This window comes from Spea bombifrons, chromosome 8, assembly GCF_027358695.1.
Source record: "Spea bombifrons isolate aSpeBom1 chromosome 8, aSpeBom1.2.pri, whole genome shotgun sequence".
In the NCBI taxonomy this organism is placed as follows: domain Eukaryota; kingdom Metazoa; phylum Chordata; class Amphibia; order Anura; family Pelobatidae; genus Spea; species Spea bombifrons.
In genome coordinates this window covers 31,981,339-32,005,555 of record NC_071094.1, presented here as the reverse complement: position 1 = coordinate 32,005,555, position 24,217 = coordinate 31,981,339, and the positions used below count along the sequence as shown (strand labels likewise).

At 37.6% G+C, this 24,217-nt stretch overlaps 1 protein-coding gene across 2 annotated transcripts in view; it reads left to right on the top strand.

Annotated features, from left to right (window-relative positions):
* ATP11C (ATPase phospholipid transporting 11C) overlaps nt 1–21,286 on the top strand; it is a 50,482-nt gene extending 29,196 nt beyond the window's left edge. Inside the window, exons 8-30 of one of the 2 annotated variants that reach the window (XM_053472661.1) lie at nt 833–880; nt 1,182–1,246; nt 1,349–1,430; nt 1,932–2,082; nt 3,214–3,411; nt 3,744–3,896; nt 4,200–4,357; nt 5,573–5,644; nt 6,291–6,364; nt 7,496–7,599; nt 7,833–8,014; nt 8,933–9,196; nt 10,478–10,646; nt 11,254–11,356; nt 12,002–12,147; nt 12,500–12,559; nt 14,194–14,321; nt 14,602–14,737; nt 14,942–15,007; nt 15,859–15,962; nt 16,914–17,067; nt 17,520–17,585; nt 20,187–21,286. In XM_053472661.1, coding sequence (XP_053328636.1) covers nt 833–880; nt 1,182–1,246; nt 1,349–1,430; nt 1,932–2,082; nt 3,214–3,411; nt 3,744–3,896; nt 4,200–4,357; nt 5,573–5,644; nt 6,291–6,364; nt 7,496–7,599; nt 7,833–8,014; nt 8,933–9,196; nt 10,478–10,646; nt 11,254–11,356; nt 12,002–12,147; nt 12,500–12,559; nt 14,194–14,321; nt 14,602–14,737; nt 14,942–15,007; nt 15,859–15,962; nt 16,914–17,067; nt 17,520–17,585; nt 20,187–20,312 — 2,809 coding nt within the window. In that variant the 3' untranslated portion in view covers nt 20,313–21,286. The remainder of the gene's footprint in view (nt 1–832; nt 881–1,181; nt 1,247–1,348; nt 1,431–1,931; nt 2,083–3,213; nt 3,412–3,743; nt 3,897–4,199; nt 4,358–5,572; nt 5,645–6,290; nt 6,365–7,495; nt 7,600–7,832; nt 8,015–8,932; nt 9,197–10,477; nt 10,647–11,253; nt 11,357–12,001; nt 12,148–12,499; nt 12,560–14,193; nt 14,322–14,601; nt 14,738–14,941; nt 15,008–15,858; nt 15,963–16,913; nt 17,068–17,519; nt 17,586–20,186) is intronic. The other variant, XM_053472660.1, reaches the window with a different exon arrangement.
* Nucleotides 21,287–24,217: the final 2,931 nt, after the last annotated feature.

Here is a 24,217-nt window from a genome sequence, read left to right as displayed (position 1 = left end):
ACAATTTTCAGGACCGCAAAGGTCACTTCTTCAGATTTAACCGATGATGAACAGAACAAGTGCTTGCATGTCAACATACTCCATAAAATCCTATATAAATCCAACAAGGTGATCTGAGCGCACTGTAAAGAGCAACACGTACCCCAAAAGTCAAACATTGAGCAGCCAGAACTAATGACTTTGAAAATTAAGGACAGGTTGGACATTAGCCTTTATCAGATTAGGTCACAATCCATTTCTTATATTTACTAACCTATATGTGATTTTCTTTTCCTTTTTTTGGTTTGCAGATCTTGGCTTTTTTTCCATTAAAGTCTTTTATCCGTGTTTGTAGTCAGGTCTTGGCGGATTCTGCAGGCAATATTTGGAAGAAACTTTTTCACTGAAAGAACTGACTGTATTTAGTCAGTGAGCTAGATTTTCTTTTCTGTCACTAATGTCCTTGTTATACACGTTATCCGCGAGGTTGTGAATTTGCATGGTCGGGCTTTTTTTTTTTACAGATAGAACTCAAATGCGTATAAACCTGTGGACTTGCGGATTACTACACCCGCTACAGTGTCGCCCTATTCAATGTGTCTGCCATCTCCGTAATAAAGTCTTGCAGTTTAATTGCTATTCTAAAACAACATTAACAACGTTTGATGTTAATTTAATGGAAACAATTTGTGTTTCTTTAAAAAACATGGACATTTCTAAGTGACCCCGATCTTTTGAGTGTTAGTGTGTGTGTGTATTCACTTGAAGTGGCCTTTTTGCATAACTGTCTTTCAACTGCACCTGGACACTCAAATGTTATCCGTGAGACCCAATGCTTATGTGTGTTTTTCAGGTTTGTTGGAAGAATGAATATATACACTAACCAGGACATTAAAGCAAGGTATAATTCTATCGTAGCTATAATACAATCTTCACATGATAATGTGGATTTATTCTTTGAGCTGTATTTCTGATTGTTATCATGCTCAGGGACACCCAAGTAGTCGGAGTATATAAAATAGTTAAAAGAAAATCCAAAAAAACCCCACTGATTTTTATATATTGATAATGGTGTTAGTTCTAATAAACAAAGAATAACTGGATTTTTAATCAATAACTGTTTTACTAAAATAGAAAAAAAAAAAAAACCCAAGATGGAAACTGATTTAGCTTTATCCGTGAGACAGTGTATTTGTTTTTAGATCTTTAGGTCCTGAAAATTTGCTGCTAAAAGGAGCAACTTTAAAGAACACCAGGAAAATTTATGGTAAGTAAAAGTATTCTTTAAGGTCTACACCCAAAATGTTGCATACATTAACAACACTAATAAATCACCTGGTGAATGAAATGTCCTTTACTTTTTGTGCAGGCGTTGCAGTCTACACTGGCATGGAAACCAAAATGGCTTTGAACTACCAAGGAAAGTCTCAAAAGCGCTCTGCGGTAGAGAAGTATGTCTGCTCCTTTATACTGTTCTTGTGTTCAGTGACATTTGCTTCTCGTGTATTTCTGGTCATACAGCCTATTTTTACTGTTTCCTCTCACAGCCAAGATTCTGTAGATGAACCTTTTTTTTCAGACCCATTATTTCATTTTTTTGCACATTTTATTTATGTCAAGGATTTCCTCTTTTTACTCTTCTAGTCGTTGTGCGTTGGAGGACGGCCAACACTTGCATAATACACCTTTCTCACACTAAGCTCCCAAAATCTTCTATGCCTATGCATTTTTGCTGTCTGGTGTGCAGACTCACAAGATAAAGACTTCCCTTGTTCCAAAACTGATGACCCTCGTTTAAAAACCTAGTCATCGCCTTTTCACCCAATTACAAGAAAAAAAAAATATATGTATGGAAAAAAAAATATATATATGAATCTCAGTGCATTTTTGCCCATGTAATTATAAAATTAAAATTATATTGCTTATACTAGTTTTGTTCTTTTTGTTTTCAGGTCTATCAATGCCTTTCTAATAGTATATTTATGCATCCTGGTCTCCAAAGCAACCATCTGTACCACTTTGAAGTATGTATGGCAGAGTAATCCAGCCAATGACGAGCCTTGGTACAATTTGAAAACCCGCAAGGAAAAGGAGTCGTTCAAGGTATGGTAGTTTCCATTGATACATTTGTTAGACCTGAATCAGTTATAGTCTGTAATATTAAATCTGCAGTTAAATGTCCCCAATAGCCTCACAAGGAAGAATGCATATTAAAGTATGAAATCAATGGGAACGCTTTCCATGCATTTACACGGGTGTATTTGTTAGACAGCCCACCTTGTCCCACGCAACATTCACAGAGCCAAGGTTGGAGCTAACTAGAGGTAAACGGATCGTGAACCAGGAGCTGTGGGGCAGGCAGAGGAGGGAATGCATATGGGGGATTTGGCAAAACACCACCATGCATTTGCAAGGAGGACACCACCTTAATTTACAGGGGTTGTCATATGCATTTAAGTGTCTGGAATGTCCTTTTAAATTGGTTATCCCCTTTAGAAAAGACACCAGAACTCATAGTTTACTTACTAAGCTGATGTTATATTTGGGTTGACCAGTTCCCCTTACTGACCTTACTCTACATTAAGAATGGCCAACCACAGTGATCCTTTCGTGCTACATGATGCAGAGTTAATATAGTAGATCAGTGTAGAAATCTGTTGATTTATAGGCATATTTATTTGACCTAAAATGCACTTTAAATGCAATCCATACTAACCAAAATAATCTAGGTGTTTGTTTCAGGGGCACTGAACTAAAACCTTCCATTGCGCTGTTGACACCACAATATATGCTGAACAATTTGCCTTTCTTTAAAGGGGACCAACGCCAACTTGGGGTGACCTCTTCATGTATTTAATACAAAAGCAATGAGTGATTTGGGGGTAAACCGGTTACTTAAGAAATTAGATTTGTCATCATCTCAGCTTTTAGCATAACTAAGTTCAACTCGCATTATCTAATCAGTTTCCTGCCCCAAACTTCTCCCCCTATCTCACTCTTTTAAATGTTCTTCTAAATGCCTGAACCAGTCAAAACTATATGCACTCAACAATAAGCGAGAGGCAACATTAAGAGGAAGGAATGATCACGAGAACAGGAAGCTTAGCCGGTCATTAGTCATGGTGCCATTGATAATGTTATTGTTTTGTCCCTTGTAATGATTGATAGCATTAACATAAAACAAATGGTACCTTATTTTTTTATTGATGACCTGTTTTTTTTTTCCCCCACCAGATATTAAAAATATTCACAGATTTCCTGTCCTTTATGGTTCTATTCAACTTTATCATTCCGGTGTCTATGTACGTCACGGTGGAAATGCAGAAGTTCCTAGGATCTTTTTTCATTTCATGGGATAAGGAAATGTATGATGAAGAAATAAAAGAGGGGGCTCTGGTCAATACTTCTGATCTTAACGAGGAGCTCGGCCAGGTGAGAGGAGAAATTGTATGTTTGACAGGATGAGCTTTTCCTGTTTGATGTCCAACAGAGGACAACATGAACACTAAACCAAGAGCATTAAGTAGATCTATTGTTATAGGAAAAGGATAGGGCTGGTCTTCCAGGAGATAGTGTTAAAGGATATTGCATGGATTTGCCTCAGTGCTATCCTTCAGGAACCCAAAAGAATGTTGTTTCACGTAGATGCAGCTCGTCTTTTCTTCTGACGGCTGTTGCCCAACTTCTGGAAATTCTTGGATCACATAAAATGCTGATTAAAGAAAACACCTTCTATTTGTGTTAAGTTTTCTTTCCTCTTTCAGGTAGAGTATGTGTTTACAGATAAAACAGGGACACTAACAGAAAACACAATGGAGTTCATTGAGTGTTGCATCGATGGACACAAATACGACGACACTGTGGACGGTCTGTCTGTGATTGATGGCTGTGGTGGATCATTTGGGAAAGCTGCAAAGGTAAAGTTTCACTCTTCTACAGTTCTGTGTTCTCTCTTCCTCTGGAAGTTTTAAATATTCTCTAGCCCTTTAAAACAATGTTTTTATAAATTATGCTGTACATGTTTTAGCTTAATATTGGCATCTCTCTTAAAATGTTCACGGAACCTACAAGAGGCCTGGTATTTGGTAGCAGATGATAAAACACTTTGGTTTAAAACAACTCTGTTTCCGATTGGGAAGGTCCATGTTGTTCGGTATCATACACATGCATATGTGTATATAATGTATATTAACTCTGTATATTTATCTGTTTTTATTTAGGAGAAAGAGGAGCTGTTTTTACGGGCTTTGTGCTTGTGCCACACCGTACAAATTAAAAAAGAGTGCCAAACCGATGGGCTGGTTTCATCACCAGATAATAAATGTACTTATGTTTCCGCTTCCCCTGATGAAATTGCGTTGGTGAACGGGGCCAAAAAGTAAGACTAGCATTTGTATATACTTTACAGATTTACGTTAAATACATTAAAAACATTCAGTTTATGTGGATCTTGTAGGTCTACCTTAAAAGAAGACGAGAGAAGGTCTCTGAAAGCTGTCCTTTTTTTGTTTTCTTCTTCAAATTAAAGTGCTATTCTTCAGTGCTCATGGTTAATATGTTCCTGAAATATTGTAGCTAAACACTCTGACCACACATTAACTGATCTAGTGAACCTCACGTGGATACTCCATGACCTTTTGTTGGATCAGATGTTCTTCTGGGTGTTAATCTGTAATGTTTTCCATACCAACGTGCCAGAAGGGTTAGAGACCAAAGAAGCAAACGGTCCAACCTCAAAAACAAGAAGATGTAAATTGTACATTTGGCTATATAATATTTAACAGAAGAAGCCCAAAGAAGTAATCAGACTTTGTTTGATATTGTCTTCATTTCTGCAAGGTGTTGGTATGCACGTTGCATGTTCATTGCAATTCCCTGGAATCAAACTAGAATTATGTATTTCTTTTATTTTTTTAGTGTAGCTGTCGATGTAGATACCATCGTTTTAGTAGCACAATCCTTTCCCGTTAGTCGTTTTAGAGGGTCTTTCTTTTCCTAGCATCCAGATGACTTCATCTAACACGCTACTCAGGAATGCTTGGCTCTTAAGTTTGTTTTCTTTCATGGCATTCGAGTTTAATCCAGTTCACATGAGGATAGAAACCTGACTTGAAGCTTAATGCTGAGCCGTGTCTTCACAGTAGGGATGTGCTTCTCTCTTGTGGTCATGTCTGGTATTGTAAAATCGGGTGGATTTCCATAGTGTTACAGAGCAACATTGTATGAACAACTATGGAAACCATGCATTGATGGCTCACCTCATTACAAAGAAATAAGGTTTTTACTTTATTATCCGTTCTTTCATAGCGCCTTAAAGATAAAGTAACTCTCACTCAAGTTACTTTTTAGAAAGAGACACTGGTTTTGGACAAAACCATCATGCCATAGACATTTATTTACTAGTCAGGTGACTGATTATCATCCTCAAGTCAGTATTAGATGTTCGGGATTCTCTAGATAAAGACCTCACTGGGTCTCAGGAGGGTTCATCACAATGGCTCCTTTTGTGGGATATTCTCCTACCTGTTTTTTTCCTTTTGTTGGCTCTATTTCAACATTAAATAATTCAATGTCTCTAATTTAATATCTACAGATATGGTTTCACATACATGGGAATTGAAAACGACATCATGAAAATTAAAAACCAAAGGAATGAATTGGAAACGTGAGTATGTGCGAAATTTATGACAATAGCAAAACAGACTTACTTCAGAAATCCCTTCACTAAAGGGATTGATATGGCTAAATATACAGTTAACGTCCCCTTCCCCACTTAATTTAATCTCCCCGTCCATGTATGCCCCATTCTACCTCTGGTTTCTCCATATTTTCAGTTGTAGATCACAGTTACTCCCCTTTCTGCCATTTTCTTCTGCTGGTTTCCTCATCTAGTTTCCCATGTCTTCTTTTTTTTACCATGTTTTCCATGCCTAATGCGGTTTCTCTTTTTAGCCTTTTTTTCCGACCTCATTGCACTGTCCTTTTCAGCCTCCTCATCCCTGGTGTTTCTGTTACCCCCTTTTTTATCCTCATCATCCTCCCTTTCTCATCTTCTGTGTTTCTTTCCCCCTTCTGCTTTGGGATGGCTGTTCAAAAAAAATAGTTTAAAAAAATATATATTTCTAGGGTGGCAAGTACCCGGGCCAATAGCAGATTCATAGACAATCAAAGCCGATCTTGTCTTGTCTTGAACTTGAATGTAATTCTGTTCTTCAATTATTTTTTTACATATGTAGATGCTATGTTTTAGTACTAAATCATTCAAAGTATTATGGCTATTCTTCTTTCTTATTCCCTTATTTCCCTTACAGATACCAGCTCCTTCACGTCCTGAACTTTGATCCTGATAGACGACGTATGAGTGTACTTGTTAAAAGCCACACAGGTAGTGTTTAAAAATTGACAGACAAGTACAGAAATACAGTATGCTTAGTACCATCCTTTAGCGTATGTTACCAGAATGATCAAGGCAAATTTAAGTAAATGAATCCCATATTAGAATATGTTTGTGTCCCTCATCCATTACTGGTGTCCTTTACGTCCTACCTCTATGGCACCACCACATGCTATAGCAGGAGATGATAAACATTATGTGGCTTCACATGCTCCATTGCTGTGCTTGTACCAATAACTGATGATTCCACTTCCTATTCAAATGTTCTTCCCTAAAATTGTTAACATCTGCAGAGGTTTTCTACTTAAAAAGTCACCAAGAAATGGGTGTTGGGATCACCAGGCACCTTAAGACTTTGGCAGCTGCGTTGATAGTGGCCACTATTGCTAAACCACTAATTGATCCACTTAGCTGTCTTGATTCTGCCAAAATGTTTTGGGTAGTAAAGGAGCGAACGTCAAACTGTAAAGCGATGCCAGTCCACTAGGTGGCAAACTCACCGTGTCAAATAAAGCTAATACTCAATTTCCGTCTATTTTTTTTTTTTTTTTTTTTAACATTTAGGAAAACATTTAGATACATGTATATACCTATATGTGTAAAATAATGTACATAATGTGTGTGTATAATACAGAAGGGTAACTATTGCAACATTAGGATATCTATCTTGATTCCAAAACAGTTTGTGCTTTGTGTTAAATTAATATTAGGACCTTTATATGATAAATGTAATTATGCTTTGCATGTTGGCATTACCCAAAACCAATAACTCGCATATCAAAGTGAGATATGACCGTTTGTATAAGATTTTGTTTTACCCGTTGTGAATTGAGTTATAGACGTATTTTTACTTTATGAAATGCATTTTTTTGAGTTTCTGTGACTATAAAATGACCTCCGTCAGCCTTCCATAAACCTCTAAATCCTTACTCTGCTGGCCCCTGCTGCTAGGAGTTAGCAGATAATTGCTGCTAATGGGAAGACCTATCCCACCTCTCTCCGTATTTAGCCATGTTTACGGAACATATTTCTTGTTAAATGCCGTGTTTACATATATCGGTCGTGTGGAACATTCCACGTTTCAGTGATATTAGTTGTTTACTTCCCATTTTTTCGTTTAAGGAAAAATTTTCCTGTTCTGCAAAGGAGCAGATTCTTCTATGTTTCCTCGAGTCGCCCTTGAAGAGATTGAAAGGATTAAAGTGCACGTCGAGCAGAATGCTTTGGTACGTCTCATTCAGTCTCAACATGCAGACACTGAAATATACATAATTAGTATGAGAACAGTCACAAAGCAGTGAAATATCACATTTCTTCCACTGCTTTCTGGGAAATTGCTTATGCATATCTGAACCTGAAGCTTCCGTTTCAAGTTAAAAAGCGCTGGGTGGCTACATAGGAAAACATTTTTGAGCCGTTTTATATATTTCTTTTTAAAATGTGTTCTTTTTGATTCTAGGATGGGTATCGAACGCTATGCGTGGCTTTCAAAGAACTAAGCCAAGACGAGTATGACCAAATGAATAAGCAGCTGGATGAGGCAAAAATGGCTTTGCAGGACAGAGAAGAAAAGCTCTCCAAAGCTTTTGATGACATAGAAGCTGACATGCATTTGCTGGGAGCCACTGCTGTGGAAGACAGGTAATCATTCATTAGAGGCTTTGCATTAAAATACTGTCCTCTACTGGACCCGCTGAAACATCCTCGGAAACCTTGGTTTACCAAAGATGTCAGATCATCGCTAATAGGATTAGCTGTATTTTCTATGAATATATTTCCTTACCTGCCATCCCTCTACCTTAAAACAATAATAAAGGAATGTAAGGCTGAGTGTCACCGCAAGAATTGTTCCAACTTCTTCTAGTTTTGTTTCTATTCAACTACTTCCATCTCTAATAAGCTTTTAGAGCATTTAAATATTGTAAAGGGCTGAGTCCTCGAACATGTCAGGGATGTCCAAGCCGGTATACAATATCAGAGATGGAAACATCTTCTTGGCCAATGATGGTTGACCCTTATTTGTAATGGAGCAGAAATAGATTAGTAGTAGTTATAGCTCTTATCTAGACATCCTTTAAAGGCCTGATAAATCAAACAGTTTTGTATGTCTAACATGGACACCTCTGGTAAAATAAACTTTCTTTACTTGTAATATGGAAAATATTAGCAGAGGCGTCTCCTTTTTTTAACAAAAAATATAGCTATAAAGCTGTCAGTAGCGTGAAGCCTTTCACTCGGTGTTTTCAGCTTGGCTTTTTTTTTTTTAATTGAAGTTTGCTTAAGGACATGTTTGGACGGCCCGTGTTAGAATAAATGGTCCTCAAATGTTTAATCTTGTAAGATGATGAGTTTGCTTATGTGCAGCCTTGCTGAACGTGCGGTGTTAAAGGTGAACTATGAAAAGCCCGTTAAAATTACACCTCTGTATCAAGTGGTTTGTGGAAAAACACTACTGACAATTGTATGTGTGATAAGTCAAGGCTACTTAAGGAGATTGTTCGATGTTATCAAGCAAGCAAAGAATATAGACAATGTAATGTTTACTTGATTTGTTGTCAGACTCCAAGAGCAGGCAGCAGAAACCATTGAAGCTCTCCATGCAGCGGGAATGAAGGTCTGGGTTCTCACAGGTGACAAGTTGGAGACTGCCAAGTCCACTTGCTATGCCTGCAGGCTTTTTCAAAACAACACGGAGCTGCTAGAGCTAACCACAAAAACTCTGGAAGAATATCAGAGGAAAGAGGACCGCCTGCAAGAGCTGCTACTAGAATACCACCGAAGGCTGGTGCAAGAGGCTCCCAAACCTAAAGGGGGCTTGAAAAGGTAAATTATCTGTATGGTAGGAAAGACTAGATTCTGTCGAGTATGGCCTGTTTGTTTTTCTTCTACAGGATATCTCATGAAATTCCTTTGATCTTTTAGTGGTAATGGACCTCTGTCCCCATCTAAATTTAAATCTCGGTTTGTTAGACAATGTATTGATCATTGTTTTTCACCTTGCTCCTTGGTGTAAACACCAACTTGTTTTGTTATTTTGCATCTGACATATCTTACTTTAACTGTTGCTCGAAAATGAAGACATTGATTACAAAGACAATTGTTAACATTAACATGAAATCGCTGTTGTAGGTTTGCTCGTTTCTCAGGTACAGTTTAATATGAAGAACTGTTGATATTTTTGGTTTATTAAAAGCCACACCTTTACACGCTTTCCAGGAAATGGGATGATTGTTAGTTGCTTTGTGTTGACAGACACACACTTAAACACATGTGTCATTGATAACATATTGTGTACACAGAGCCTTCTGTATAACACAAGGCTGTGTCAGTTACAAATAATGGCATAAAACTCTACAATGATTTAGCAAGAGGCTAGAATAAAACTTGCTTGCTCAAAGAAATAGTATTGTCAAGAACATTGATATAGTTAAAAGCCTTACATTTTACCTAAAATTGTATTATTGTCCTCTGGCAGCAGTACTTAAAAACATAATTGACGGGATTTTCCGATTGCTTTGATGACTGCCATACCAAGGATGTATTTATCTGTGTTCTTACCAAGAACCGCTGCAATCAATATTGTACTAAATACGTTGCGCAATGCTTATCGACACTTTATATGAGCAAATTCTTACTTCCCATGTTTAGTGCCCAATTTGTCTTTAAAGATATATCATGTGGTTAGATGGTCATGCTGTGTCTTTACAGTCAGTAACCTGTGCTCTGTTAATATAGGAATTCCTGCTGCCCGTTGGGTTTCCATTCCATTTTTATACCAATACGCAAGATGTATGAGCTTTCTAGTAGGGAAGCAGGGGGCTGATATCATATATGGCTTCTTTAGGCTGTATATAGACCTGATGGGAAAGCAGGTGACGATAGATGTGACAATGGAGGCACAAAGTTTCTCCATTAGCCCATCAATACTGAGACAGACCAGGATTCCCTCAGGACGCACGTGTCCAGCTGCGTTAGTATGGTTCCTGAAGCGTCTTGAGACCGTTTCTGTTGTAACATATACCTTTATAATATTGCTTTGTATTTTCTATAGGATAGAAGCACATACAAGAATGACAAATCGTTCGTTTTTTTGTCTTCTGTTAGAAGCTGGTCGGGAAGCCAAGATTATGGTCTGATCATTGATGGCTCCTCGCTGTCGCTTATTTTAAGTTCCGGTTGCAGCTCCAGCCATTATAAAAACATCTTCCTTCAGATATGTCAGAAATGTACGGCGGTACTGTGTTGCCGAATGGCCCCACTGCAGAAAGCACAGGTGCGTAAAAAAAAGGAAAATGTCGTTACACCCCATAGAGATAATCATATATGTGGTTTTAAACATCGCTTGTAAATGTTTTTTAATTAAACAAATCTACATGTGGGAGATACTGTGCTATAATTGCGTGTCTAAAAAATGTATTGCTATATTTTCATATTTCTAATGCATTGTAAGGGCTTGTTTTGTTATTTGGAAAGAAGTAACATGTGTTTGGATCTTTTTTGTTCTGTGATTAACAGGGCAGCTTTAATTCTAATATCCATAATTCTAGTATCCATGTCTCCCTGCTGAGGAAAAGCGTATAGCCTGGGGAGCTTCAGCCCATCTTCTGGCTCAACGTAGCTTGTGAAAATCTAGAGACAAACCAACCCAAACTCCTGATCCACTACGTTTTATTTTGGTCCTCACTGGTCTCTGTACATGAGGACTTTCTTAATGCTTCAACTCTAACAACCTCTGGGCCAAAAGTTGCAGATGACTTGTTTTTGTTTTGATCTACCAAGGGTGGGGAATAGCTTGGTGAACTCAGTAAGTAAGGTTGTGAGGGTGACGGGTATGTGCATCCAGTGTAGACCTCAAAACATGGTCTTTTTCCTCTTCTTAGATTGTCAAAATGGTTAAGAACATAAAGGGGAACCCCATCACTTTATCTGTCGGAGATGGTGCCAATGACGTCAGTATGATACTGGAAGCACATGTTGGGATAGGTGAGGATATGCATGTTGTCCCGACACAATGAAACTAAAAACTCAATGTGGTGTTTATGCCTGCGGAAATTCCCACAGTTTCTCCCAAACCAAGCTTAAATGCATTTTCATTATTTATTTTTAGATATCTGTGCTGAACCTCAAAGTATTAACGTAACATATGTAAATGTTGCATGTACATTACACAAAAACCGTCAGCCCTAATTTTAAATGCACTTGTGAGCTTTTTTGTATAAAGATTTACAAGGTTAAAAACTTTATTCTCGTGTCAGCACGTTTCTTATACGAAGAAGCGAAAAAAAGTTTTTTTAAATCCCTTAAACACTAATAACATACGTGCTGTAAAGCTTTAATGCAAGGATATGGGGAGTATCTTTTTGCAGCTCCCACACTCCCCATATAGCATGCTGGACACATCCATATTGAGTGACAGTAGAAATAGGGTTAATGTTGCATGAAGTTTTTAAAGGCTGTTACATCTAGTCAATCTCTCCATGCAAATCAGAAAATGTATTGAAAACGCAAACCGTTGCGTAAAACTTGACACCTAATGATAGGAGACAGAATCCAAAAAAAAATAATGCTTCCTAAAAAAAGGGAATATTAAACAGATAACTTTTATTATCTTTTTGCTTGAATCACTAGGTATTAAAGGAAGAGAAGGTCGCCAGGCTGCAAGGAACAGCGATTACGCAGTGCCAAAATTTAAGCACTTGAAAAAACTCCTTTTAGTGCACGGACATTTGTATTACGTCAGAATAGCGCAGCTTGTACAGTATTTCTTTTATAAGGTAAAACCCTCACTATACCTACGTGCCGTTTTATAACACTGTCATTATTGAAGCCTATGCTAGTTATCATTGTAAGGTTTGCTACCTGTTGTTGTCTGCTGCGAAAAAACTAGAGGGACTTTTTAGAGACCCCTGTGAACATCTCGGAGTGTAAGCTTCTTGTTTGCTCCCTTGTTCTTCACTCTGCAGGAAAACGCTTGTGTTTTTCACTTGAACCGACTTTAGCTTTTACTGCTGATCTGTCATCTACATTATTCATTGCGGAAATGTTTACAGGGCCATCTGAAGACCAAACAGGGTCTTGTTATATCCGTTGGATACATTACTCACTTTCCCATCTTCTGTCTTCCAGAACCTGTGCTTCATTCTGCCGCAGTTTTTGTATCAGTTCTTTTGTGGATTTTCGCAGCAGGTATGTATTTTGCACAGCATGGTAGTTACTGATATTTAGTGGTTTATTCAGTAGTCGGCCGCAATGCCGACACATTCTACAGTGCTGGAGTACGTTTGTATATGGAGATGTAGAATTTGTTGGTGGATTAGAACCATTCAGCCCATCTAGTCTGCCCATTTTTTCCTGATGTATAGAGTCAAACCTTAATTGGTCCTTGATATCCTTAGATTCAGGATAGCTTTATGTCTGTCCCATAAACGTCTAGGTCCTCTCGCTCTATTAACCTCCACCACTTCTGCGAAGAGGCTGCTCCACTTATCTGCCACCCTCTGGCGTTCTCCTCATTTGCTTTGTTAAATCCCATTATAGATTTTCATGTCTATATCACTCCACTTCTCTCTAAGATCCTTTAGTCTTTTCTGACAGTTTTTATCCTGCAAACCATTTACCATTTTAATAGCCCTCCTCTGAACGCTATTATGTCAATATACTTCTGGAGATGGGGTCTCCACGACTGTACACAATACTCAACGGATCTCTGGTCAGACCTCACCTAAAGCGGCAGAACCACCTCTCTTTCTGCAATTCATGCCTCTAACTATACAGCCCAGAACCCTGCTTGCTTCTTTCTGATGCCTTATTGCATTGTCCCCAGAAATAGTTCTAGAGCAAATATCATCGGTTCTAGCTCTTCATACTGATTGACAATGTCTCCAAGGTACCGTCAAATTGGTCCGTAATTAGTTTTTATTCTATATATAATTACCAAATACAATTCTTTCTGTTTTTAGTGAATAATTTAGTGAAAATTAGACCTTGAACTCTCCTTTGAAAGCAGAAAATGTGCCTTGTGTAATAGGGTGGGGTGTACTTGCTCACAGCTGCACATTGCAAGCCTTAAACATCACAGCACCAAAGGGGAGGGTGTGAACGGTTTAATCTGTCGCCGCGTGGATTTGCTTTAATGTAAGCAAAGATTGACGGGGAAACGTGGGTGTTTCCATGGGCCGTGTTTCCAGATCAAACTCCGTTCTGAAATACTAAACATCCTGATTCACTGTTAGGCAAAATAACATTTCCCAATAATTCTTAATGAAAACTGCTTTTTAAAGATGATTTATTTATAATTATGCAGCAGCTCATAGTCATAGTCCTTATTTCATAGTCATAGGTTTTAGTTTATTAAAGCACTCAGATTAAGGACATCCGGAGTTATTTATCGAGAGTAATTATAGTTAGCGGTTTCTCGATGATGTCGATTGCTCCGCATTTAGCATCAGATTTTCTCTTGACCCCCTGTTCTTTTAAATTACTTATTAATTATTAGATGAAATTGTCTGTTGCTTTGTGTTTAATGGGCTTTTAGAATTATAATCCAGGATCCAACCTCAAAATTCCATTAGATCTGAGCATTCTGAACGGAATTCAGTGGACCTGAGAAAAATGTCCGCCCTTATTATTCATATCTGCTTACATTTCATGGGACTTCTTAGCTCAGTAGCTTCAGTAGCTCAATGTATTAGAACCAGCGAAAATGCCATCGGACGGACACTTTACCTAGAACCACCAGACCTACTCCATGTCATCTGTTTTATGGAATATCGAGGTTCTTCTCGAATGTATAAATGTCATATGGATTCTTTGTTTTGCAGCCACTTTACGATGCTGCTTATCTGACCATGTACAACATTTGCTTTACGTCTCTACCTATTCTGGCATACAGCCTTTTGGAGCAGCACATCAACATAGAAACCTTAATTGCAAATCCTAAATTATACATGTAAGTATGATGAGATATTGGTGACAAACTCTTACTATAGAGCATCTGACAAATGGAAGTACAATAACTGCTAGGAGGTCATTAGGTTTATGGGGTCAATCTAGTGTCAGTGAATAGGACTTGGGTCTTGGAGAAAGGTTAGACAACAATAATCACACTAAGTGGTGTATGAGCTGTACTTACTATGCCAGCTGGCTTCGGGTAGCTAAACTTAGTTCTTTAAGCTTTAATAAAGACTGTGTGTGATAATTCTTCTCATTAAAATCCGGTCTTATGCCAGGAGGATATCTGATAACGCAATGCTACAGTGGTGGCCTTTCTTATACTGGACCTTGCTGGGTGCCTTCGAAGGACTGGTATTTTTCTTTGGCGTTTACCTTCTCTTTCAAAACCCAGCACTGGAAGGCAATGGACAGGTAATGTATTGTAATATATGTAATATATATTAGTGGCGTGCGTAAGAGGGCGCGTTTATTTATATGACACGTCAACCTGTGTTGGAACTTTACAGTCAGTCATATATTGTCGCTTCTGTCCTTGTGTTTTATTTCGTTGATTGACCCCCTGGTATCAGAATATCTATGTGTAGCTGGTAACCTAGTGTAAATCTATTATTTCAGGTGTATGGAAACTGGTCCTTTGGAACGATAGTCTTCACTACACTAGTGTTTACAGTTACCTTGAAGGTAAGAGACGTGCTTCCAGTTTAGACTTCTCAAATATCCTTTTCTTCCCTAAACAAAGTTTAGGGAAGTTGAAACTTTGATTCACTAACTTAACTATGAATTACAAACCGTTCCTATTGGGCTTGACAATTCGGACACATTTTATCATTTCGGTTTTGGTCCATTTATTTTCGGATAAACTTTGTTTCCTGCCATTTTGGTTCATACAAAATTACGAGGGCTTTTTCCACTGAGAAACAAATTTATCACCCATGCTCACTCATGCTCTCTTATACTCTTTATACTTTTTTTTTCCTTAACAGAAGTTTGTTGGTTTGAGAGCATTTTTAAGGTTGCACATTTTTGACATACTGAAACTAAGCTATCATACCAAAATTACTATTGTGTAAATTACATGTTACGTAATATCATATAAAGACCATAATTTGGTCTCATGTGATGGATTTGGAATTACCACATTTAAATAAAAATATATTAAGTAAATAGTAGTGTTTTTATTAAATGGAATGTTTTAGTTTAGACGACTTTATTTGTAATCAAGCAATGTTACATGGAGGAACGCGTGCCATTCCGATCCTTTACAGACGTTCTCTCTGCCTGCAATTCTGATAAAAAAGGGTTTTATGATGGCAACTAAAAGTTAGGCAGGGCATTAGGCATGCATGGAGAGGCAATACGATGTAGTTGTGGCTTTTGCTCGCTAGTTGCTTATCTTACAGATAGAGATGAATCAAATGTAAAAATAGTTGGTTATGTGTACATGTGCTGAAAAGCTCCAATATTATAACTTATGGCTTATTCTTCGGTCATTATGATCTCAGTAACGAAGGTGGACACCTTTTTCTCTACAGCTTGCCCTGGATACTCGCTACTGGACTTGGTTGAACCATTTGGTTATCTGGGGCTCCTTGGCATTCTATGTTATATTCTCAATCTTCTGGGGGGGAATAATTTGGTGAGTATATCAACTATGCATATTTACATATGTGGGCTTATTTATAGGATTTTAAGGGGATTCCTGTTTAAATATCATTTACATTTAAATAATGTGAGTTAGTTAAGGATGTTGTGATGGGTCCGAGACTTCATACGAAAGGTTGTGGCTTATGTAATGATGCCGTTGTGCAGTGCTTGTGGGGTTTGAAGGTAGTAAATAATGTTACAATACCACAGAAATGTTATAAATGTTATGCTTGCTCAAAGTCTCTAATAAACGTTATATTACCAAACCTACAAAGAGCTATATCCCTTATACAGCGATTCTTTAACCCGGAACCCAGAACTGAGTCTCCAGGGGCCTTGACTTTGGAGCTGTACTCGGTGAAACTCATTATTTAGTCAAAACGGTCTTGATTTGGCAATACCTGACAATTGCTAGTGTGTCTGCGTTCTCTGCTGATGCTGAGAATAAACATTAAGAAAAATCCTCAATCCAAGTCAGAAACAGGTCAGGATCTACATATTTTATAAAGTGGCATCTGCTGGAAGGAAAATATTCTTTATATAGCTTAGGGTTGAACTCTGTATTAATGGAAAACCAGGAAAGAGGCACATAACGCATTCGGTACAGTCAGACCTTAGAATTTTGAGACGCCATAGCACCCTCGCTCCTGGTGATATGTTGCATTGTTAACATAAAAAAGTGAAACATATAAAAATAACAGTAGTTTGAAAATTCACCTTTTTTTTCTTTTAAGAATGACGTGCTGCTTTAAATGGCCGCCATGTGTCACTCATATGTCTATAAGCGATGTGGGCTGTACACTAAGATGGTTTAAGGATCATGGGAGTTCTAGTGCAGTAACGTGTGAAACACGTAGCCCAAACTGTTATCTTGTATCTGCATTATGAGAAGACATATGATGTATTGCTGACCTTTAATCTCCCTCTTTTTAATTTGTTTCAGGCCATTTCTCAAACAGCAACGAATGTATTTTGTATTTTCTCATATGCTGACTTCCGTATCTGTCTGGCTTGCGATAATCCTTCTGATAGTTGTCGGCCTTTATCCCGAAATCCTGCTGAGACTTACAAAAAACATTAAGGCTGCAAACCAAAAGGTGAGAAGCATCTTCCCTTTAACAGCATGACTACAAAGCATTCTGTGTATGTTCTCAAATCATATCACTTTAAAGTATATACACTTTAATCCTTTGACTGATGCCTAGGGGCACTAATAATATGCAAACGAGCTTCGATCCTCTTTAAAGTGTAGTATGCTGTTATGTTATTTTCTGAAGGGTTCCAACACATGCATTAAATATATGTCTAGGCTGAAATGGCCAGCTTTATTAGCCGGCCGCACTAAAGTAACTTCTAAGCCCTTTGCTTTAGGAACTCTGTATGCATTGGTTCATTTGTCTTGGTGATTTCTTTTTCGTTGACTTAATGTTCTATCCTCACTGTGCTTCCTAAACCTTTCTCTCTCTTCTTTCTCCCCTTAATTTCTGCTAACCTGTCCTGGCCTTTTCTGCTGTCGTAAAACAGGTAACGAATCGCCTCCCTTCCTCAGGAACATCCACTATCTTCATGCTCTCTCAAACCTCCAGCCATCACACTTTCCCTTGGAGTGATTAAGGTGACTGAAATGCCTTTACCTCTGCTCCTTGCAGTCACCTTGGTTCTCAAAGTTAAGCACTCAAGGGGGAATTTACTGATAACTTAAAACGCAATCCTCCAGAGCATCATGGGTGGTGCGTCCCCAACAACCCATGAACCATAGTCACCCTACTTTGTTTTAAAAAAATTATGTTAAATATGATTATATAAATTTAATCAATTGCCATTTGTACTAATACAATGTGTCAGTATGATGGGTTTTTAGTAAATTCCCCCAGAGAGTGTCTTTTTGGGTGAACACTAATTACATCTTTGCCGTCAGATTTGAATAGAGATGTTATTGGTTAACATTTATTTGGATTCTAGCTTTAAATGCTGATATGTGTCTTTGGGTATGGTAGACCTTCTTTACCCCACATCTGGGTCCATTTTTTTTCTATGTATATTATGCCATCACAGCATTATTTCTTTATGTTTTGTCCAATTAACACAGCCATCAAGCTATTTTGTGGTAATAATGTGTCAAGCATTGGGATCTTGTCTTGATGTGCATAAGTCTTTATGTATGGATTTCAAATATTTTCTCTCTTAAGCTAAAACTATTGGCACACTGAAACCCTTCGGCAGACAAATTGCCTTCTCCTCACAGTAGAAGATTACTACAACTCAAATGGTTTCTGTGTGGTACCTTCTAAATCTTATAATTATTTCAGTATCACTTCTGAACAAAAAAAGTGTTGATAAATAGAGTCCGGATTGTACATGTGAAGGAGCACTCATCATTTTGTGAACTTTTAATATTTCTCGTTTGCCTCGCTGTTCCAGAAGAAAATGAACACCAGTACAGGGGTTTCAGAGTCTTCCCGTTCGACTATCAGGCCACTACTTTTAAGAACATTCTCAGACGAGGCTAATGTAGTATAAGAGGTACAAAGTCGTAAAGCCAATGCTGTCATTAAAGAGATCAAATTAAATCAAATCACCCGCTATTACTGACTCATGCTTCATTTGATTCTGGGCAAAGGGAAATCACTAACCTTTTGATTTCAAATTTATTTTATGCTGAAACTCTATAATGGTAGTTTTTTAGACCAGTTTGTGATCTGTACAGTAGACTAAAGCTACCAAATGACTGAGTTGCAAATCTGAAGTGGATATTCAAAAGACAAATATTTGGCACAGGATAAGATAAGATGTGTGTTGTAAGTCAACATTACTCTACTCAACACTAAACAGGGCTGTAGTTGAACTTGATACCTTTTTTGGTGGCCAACATAGAAAAAGGTGTAGAGTTACTAAAGCTTTGGGGACCTCAGGTGCTTCTTCTCCAGATCAGAGGTCCAGAAACCTTATGTGACTTTACATCCTTTGACAATGTTGAACTGATTAAAAGATCGTAAATGGAATAAATAATAGATCTGACTTGGGAAAACCCCGATTGTCGTGATTCCAGTAATGTCAACATAACATCGGGTTACATTAAGTACATTTTAAAGCATAACCAAATTTTTAATATGCCTTGCTAGCCAATATTTTATCAAGCCGATGTTTTGTGAAGTTGTTGAAGACTTTTTAATCCTTTAGATCATTTTTGCTTGGGGTGCCTCATTTGGACCAGGATTTGGTAGCTTAAGTCAATGTTGTTCACAGTCCTACTTTAATTTCTAGAGATGTAATACTAATTGGTGTTGTACGCGAATACAGGGATCAGTAAAGTCTCATGACAAATAATTCCCCGTTAGTATACTTTCCAGATGTGAAACCCCTCTCCTAGTTCTTCCTTTCCTGTTCCTTATAGAAACCGCTGTGGCTGGGATAAGTGGTGGGGCTAGCTGTGCATACCGAAAGACTGAACAATAACCAGGAAGCTCAATGGAATGGATAGTGTGCACAGACAAATGCTGTCAAACTAATTGATGGATGCCTGGTTATCAGTTCTCCCCCCACCCCACCCCACCCCGCAACCTCTAGGTGAAATCAAGAGCATTCCCAAGAGTGCTCATTTTCATTGTGCTGATCTCCTTAACTGAGTTTCGAAGCTGCCAGTGTTCTATAAAGCGAAGGCAGCTCAATAAATGTACACAGATTTTATAAAATCTGGACAGATCTGGATTTAAGAGGCATTCTTGAAAAATTCCACGTAGCATATCCCTTCCTTGAATGCAGATTAACGATAGAATTTTACCCACACCACTAATGTATTGTCACAAGGCTTTCCTATTCCTTTATGTACGTACAATACAATGACACATTTGGAAACAAGTCATGTTACACTATTTGAGTATCACGTTCTATATCCTACTCGCTAATTTTTTTTTCTAACAAATCATGACACTTCACGTTATTTTTGTGATTCAAACAATCATATTTGCTGTGCAGAGTCTGAATATGAGCTCATATATTGTTTGTGTTATAAGCTTTTTTATGTTCAGAAGCAGCAGATGATCCGTTATCAGGAGCTTCAAAGAGCTTCAAAGGTATCTTTGATCTCCGACAAGCCGATTTTGTATGGGCCATCCACACTATCTAGGTGCCCAATAGCTAAATATCTTAGAACGTTTCGAAAAGTTTTGTGACTTAATTTGGGCTATCCTTTGTTAATGATGTATTTGTTTTTCAGAAGGTGCAATTACAGTTACCCATGCTGATCTCCTACAGAGAGTTGGAGAATGGTTATCTCTCTAGACTCGATGGTGAAGAATACAACCTAAACCCACTATTGTCATCATTAGAACTTTATGAATGATCGTCATCATTACACTGTGCAAGTTCAACCACTAAAGATATGTTACGTCGGTGGATTTATTAGAAGACTTGTTCCAAAGCACATCTTTGCAACACTCCTTTACAAGAAAAAAAAAAAGTCTAACTTTGCCCGGGCAAATAAACCAAGAACACGCATTTGCATGACAAGGTGAAACCAGATGAATATGTCCAACAAGTCATGGTCTTCTGATTGTACACAATACTTTAAAAAGAACAATATACTTTTATATTGAGCTTAGTGGTCTTGCTGCCAACAAAGCAATGGATGCGCAAGGAATGAGGCTTTATAAGAATAAATATCTTGGTGCATGTGCTGTGTCCAGCAACCTTTTCCAGGGCACTTTCACGTCTTTGGAATTTAGAAGATCACTGTATTCAGCTCTCAAAACAAAATATTCTGGTTCCATAACAACCAAATCATATTACACATATAATTTTCTAACAGATCTTAACACATTTTCATACACTTTAAAAAGCATATTTTCATAAAGGCTTACTAAAATTGTTAAATCAAAAATGTTATTGTTTAAAATCGGTTTTGTTCTTTTTTATCCATAAGTTTTTGCCTTTGAAACATTTATACATTTCTTACATTTTTTTGAAACAAGAAATTTCTGCAAAACATTTCTTACTGAAATTTTACCTTTTTATTTTTTTTTGTTCAAATTACATTTTTAAAGCGATGGGTGTTTGCTCAATTTTCTTTTTATTTGTTAATGCAAATTTTCACCTGTATAAAAAGTTACTACTCTCATGAGTATTCTGCTTTAGAATACAGAAGGAAAAAAGGATAGTGGCCTGGGTTAAGTTTGAATAAACAAGACTCCGCCAAGTTATGCCGGGGCTTTAATAACAAAGATGGCATTTAGTTAATTGTGATGACATTGTGCACAATTGTAAATTATATTTATTTAAGATGGCAAGGTATATTTTTCTACCGGGTGTCATATGCAATGGGGAAAAAACACTGATTTCATTGAACGCACACCAGTTTTCAGTCACAATACAAAAAAAAAGTGAATAAAGAATTGTTTCTCTTATGATGTTACATTGTACTCTTCAGAATCATTCCAATTTGAATATTCCATGTGAAATATTCATTTTATTGTATATTTTTGCCTCTTCTAGTTGTAAGAAAATGACATGCTTTTTATGTGCATTCTTTTGCACCTTTATTGAAGTTCGCAGAATGACCCATATTTGTTTAAAGCATAATCTAATGGTGAACGTAAAACACAACCTCCTATGTGAATTCTAAAATTGTCTTCAGCTACCAGTTTAAGTTCTATTCTAAAGTATAGGCAAGGGCATTACAAATACCGTATGTTGGTAAAGGCTACGATAACCCAGTATGGTTTATAGCCTGAATCTTAGTGATAAAATTACCGTAAAGTTGTTTGAAAATTGTATATATATATTTTGTGTTTGTGCCTAATCCGGTGCTAACACCATTTTGGTAAATTGCAGCACCTTACTTAATGCGTTTACCAGCACAGTGTTTTCATACATTTTGTATTTAATGAAGCCTGTGTACAGATCGAGCCTATGTACAGTTTTAAGCAGCATAAAAATGACTCCAGCACAAAGTTGAATGCACTTTGTTAGAGAATAAAATATGTGCATCGGAATCTAAACCTAGATTTAAAGTGTAAAAATGTGATTATTCGTCTATATTTAATACGGGCAACATCAGGTAGTAGTGATATTTGAATTTCCCCCAAAAGATGCAAAGATTCTACAGAACAGTAAGTTTGAGTTCCAAGTTGTTTCATGTTGCAATGGCTAATCTGTGCTAAATGTAACTGTTCGTTCAAGAACTTTATGCCAAAAGCAGGGAAAGATTAAACAGTTCTGCTAGCCAAGGAATAAAATTATAGTACCTTTTTTCTTAATAATTTAAATGAATAGCATATGTTGAAGCTGGTTGGATTCTATGTATGCTTGCGCATAGGCACATTTGTAAAGGTGCCGCAAATGTAAAAAGTGTTATTAAAACACGGCGATCGCGGCAATGTATAAACGATTAAGTGCCCAAATTTCCCAGAATGCAAGAGTCACGCCAAAAAAAAGTACACCTGTGATCTGGGCACAATCAGGGTGTGTTAAGTGGCACATCTAATGTATATTTTACCAGTTTTAATGCCAAAAAGAGTTTTTATGCCAAAAGAACATCGCAAAATAAACTGCCACATCCTGAGTAGAGGCATTGCATCCAAAAACAAAGTATGTATTAAGGCTGGTAGTTCCATTTATACATGTCGTTGTGCCACATGCTCTTGCCGTACCCTTATCCGTTTCCCCCGATATGTTAGTATTTAACCCCAAATTATTCACCCTCTGTATGGAGGTACCCTGTCATTGTTGTAAGTGTTTAGTGAGTGATGGTGATGGAATAAAGAATGGTCAATTTTACCTCTTATTTCACGTCTTTCAAAGTGAGACATTTCACACGTTGTCAACACTTTATTATGAGTTTTTATTCCCAACTGCCCGTTGCAAATTGTATTTCAGGCTGTGAAAATTGGAAACCGCTAAATAAACAAGCATGAACGGATTTGTTTGAAATTAATGTTTGTATTGACCATTTCCAGACTGCATGGGGATCATTAATACAATGTTTGCGTTAATCGGATGCTTTGATAATCTTGTGGGATGTCATAGCTAAAGCCAAACTATGCCTGATATTTGCTGTATGCGTAAATGTGTTATTTTTTTTTAGTTTGTTGAAAACATCAGCCTGACACTGGACTTGTTTACATGCCAAGTAGCCCGCAAAGCAACGTTAATCGTTAATTCTAATGTTACAAAGTTAAAAATGGCCTATTTTGTTGCTCTGTAATATGCTGCAATCACAGTGTATTTCCAACAGGTTATTATTTTTCAAATTGCTCACCCATTCATACGTTTTTGTTTTTTTTCAATTTTCATCCCATTCTTTGAAGTCTTTTTATATATATGTTTGTTGCAATAAAAATGCTGAATTTTACAACTTTTCATGTCTTTATTATGACTGCTTACGAACGCAGTGATCTTTTTGCTGTCCTGATTTCTTTTTTTTTTTTTTTTTTGCATTAGAAAGGGACTAATGATCAGGGTTATGGCTGTGCTTGATGTGACGGACTGACCAGGAACCTCAGGTTGTCCCTCTCTGCCAAGAGCGACTTCTCCCTTCAGGGCAATAATTCCCCGCAATCCGTAGGCAATGTCCCCAAGCAAAGTAAAGGGATATCGCTATCCGGTACCCAAATAACCAGGCAAGACTAGTCTTTAGGTACAACAAAAGGAATAACTGATTTATTTTACACACAGACGGCTAGATATATCCAGCAAAACACACATTAACATAAAACAAGATACTGGGATACAAACCGCCCCCTTAATCTGCCTCCCAGAGACAACAGGGGCAGTAAAGGGATTAACAATACAAAAGGGCACAGACACCACTAAAATAAGGAATACACATTGTCTGGATTAGATTATCTCCCAGACCTTAGTGTGCCGTGTGTAAGCGGTTAGGAAATAAGGCAATAATAAAATATTTTTTTTTATATAACACACAAAAGGATAACATTAACTGAGGGGTGGGGTGACTCTAGGAACCGTCATAGTCACAAAATGCAGGAACCCCAAATCTGTTTCCGAGCTCCACAGTCTTTAGAGTCTCTTATGATTTGGATAACGTGGCACACCTTACCAGGGCCCATGGTCTTTAGTAAGGAGACTGGCACTCAGTGTCCTCCAGGAGCCCATAGCACGGAAGCTTTAGTGACGCCTGAGTACATAAAGGCAAATGGTCGGATTATGTTGGATTTACTGGGTATCCATACTTCTCCATCGTACCACCAGAAAACTTTGGGCTGCGGGAGTGGCGTTCTTATATGGCCC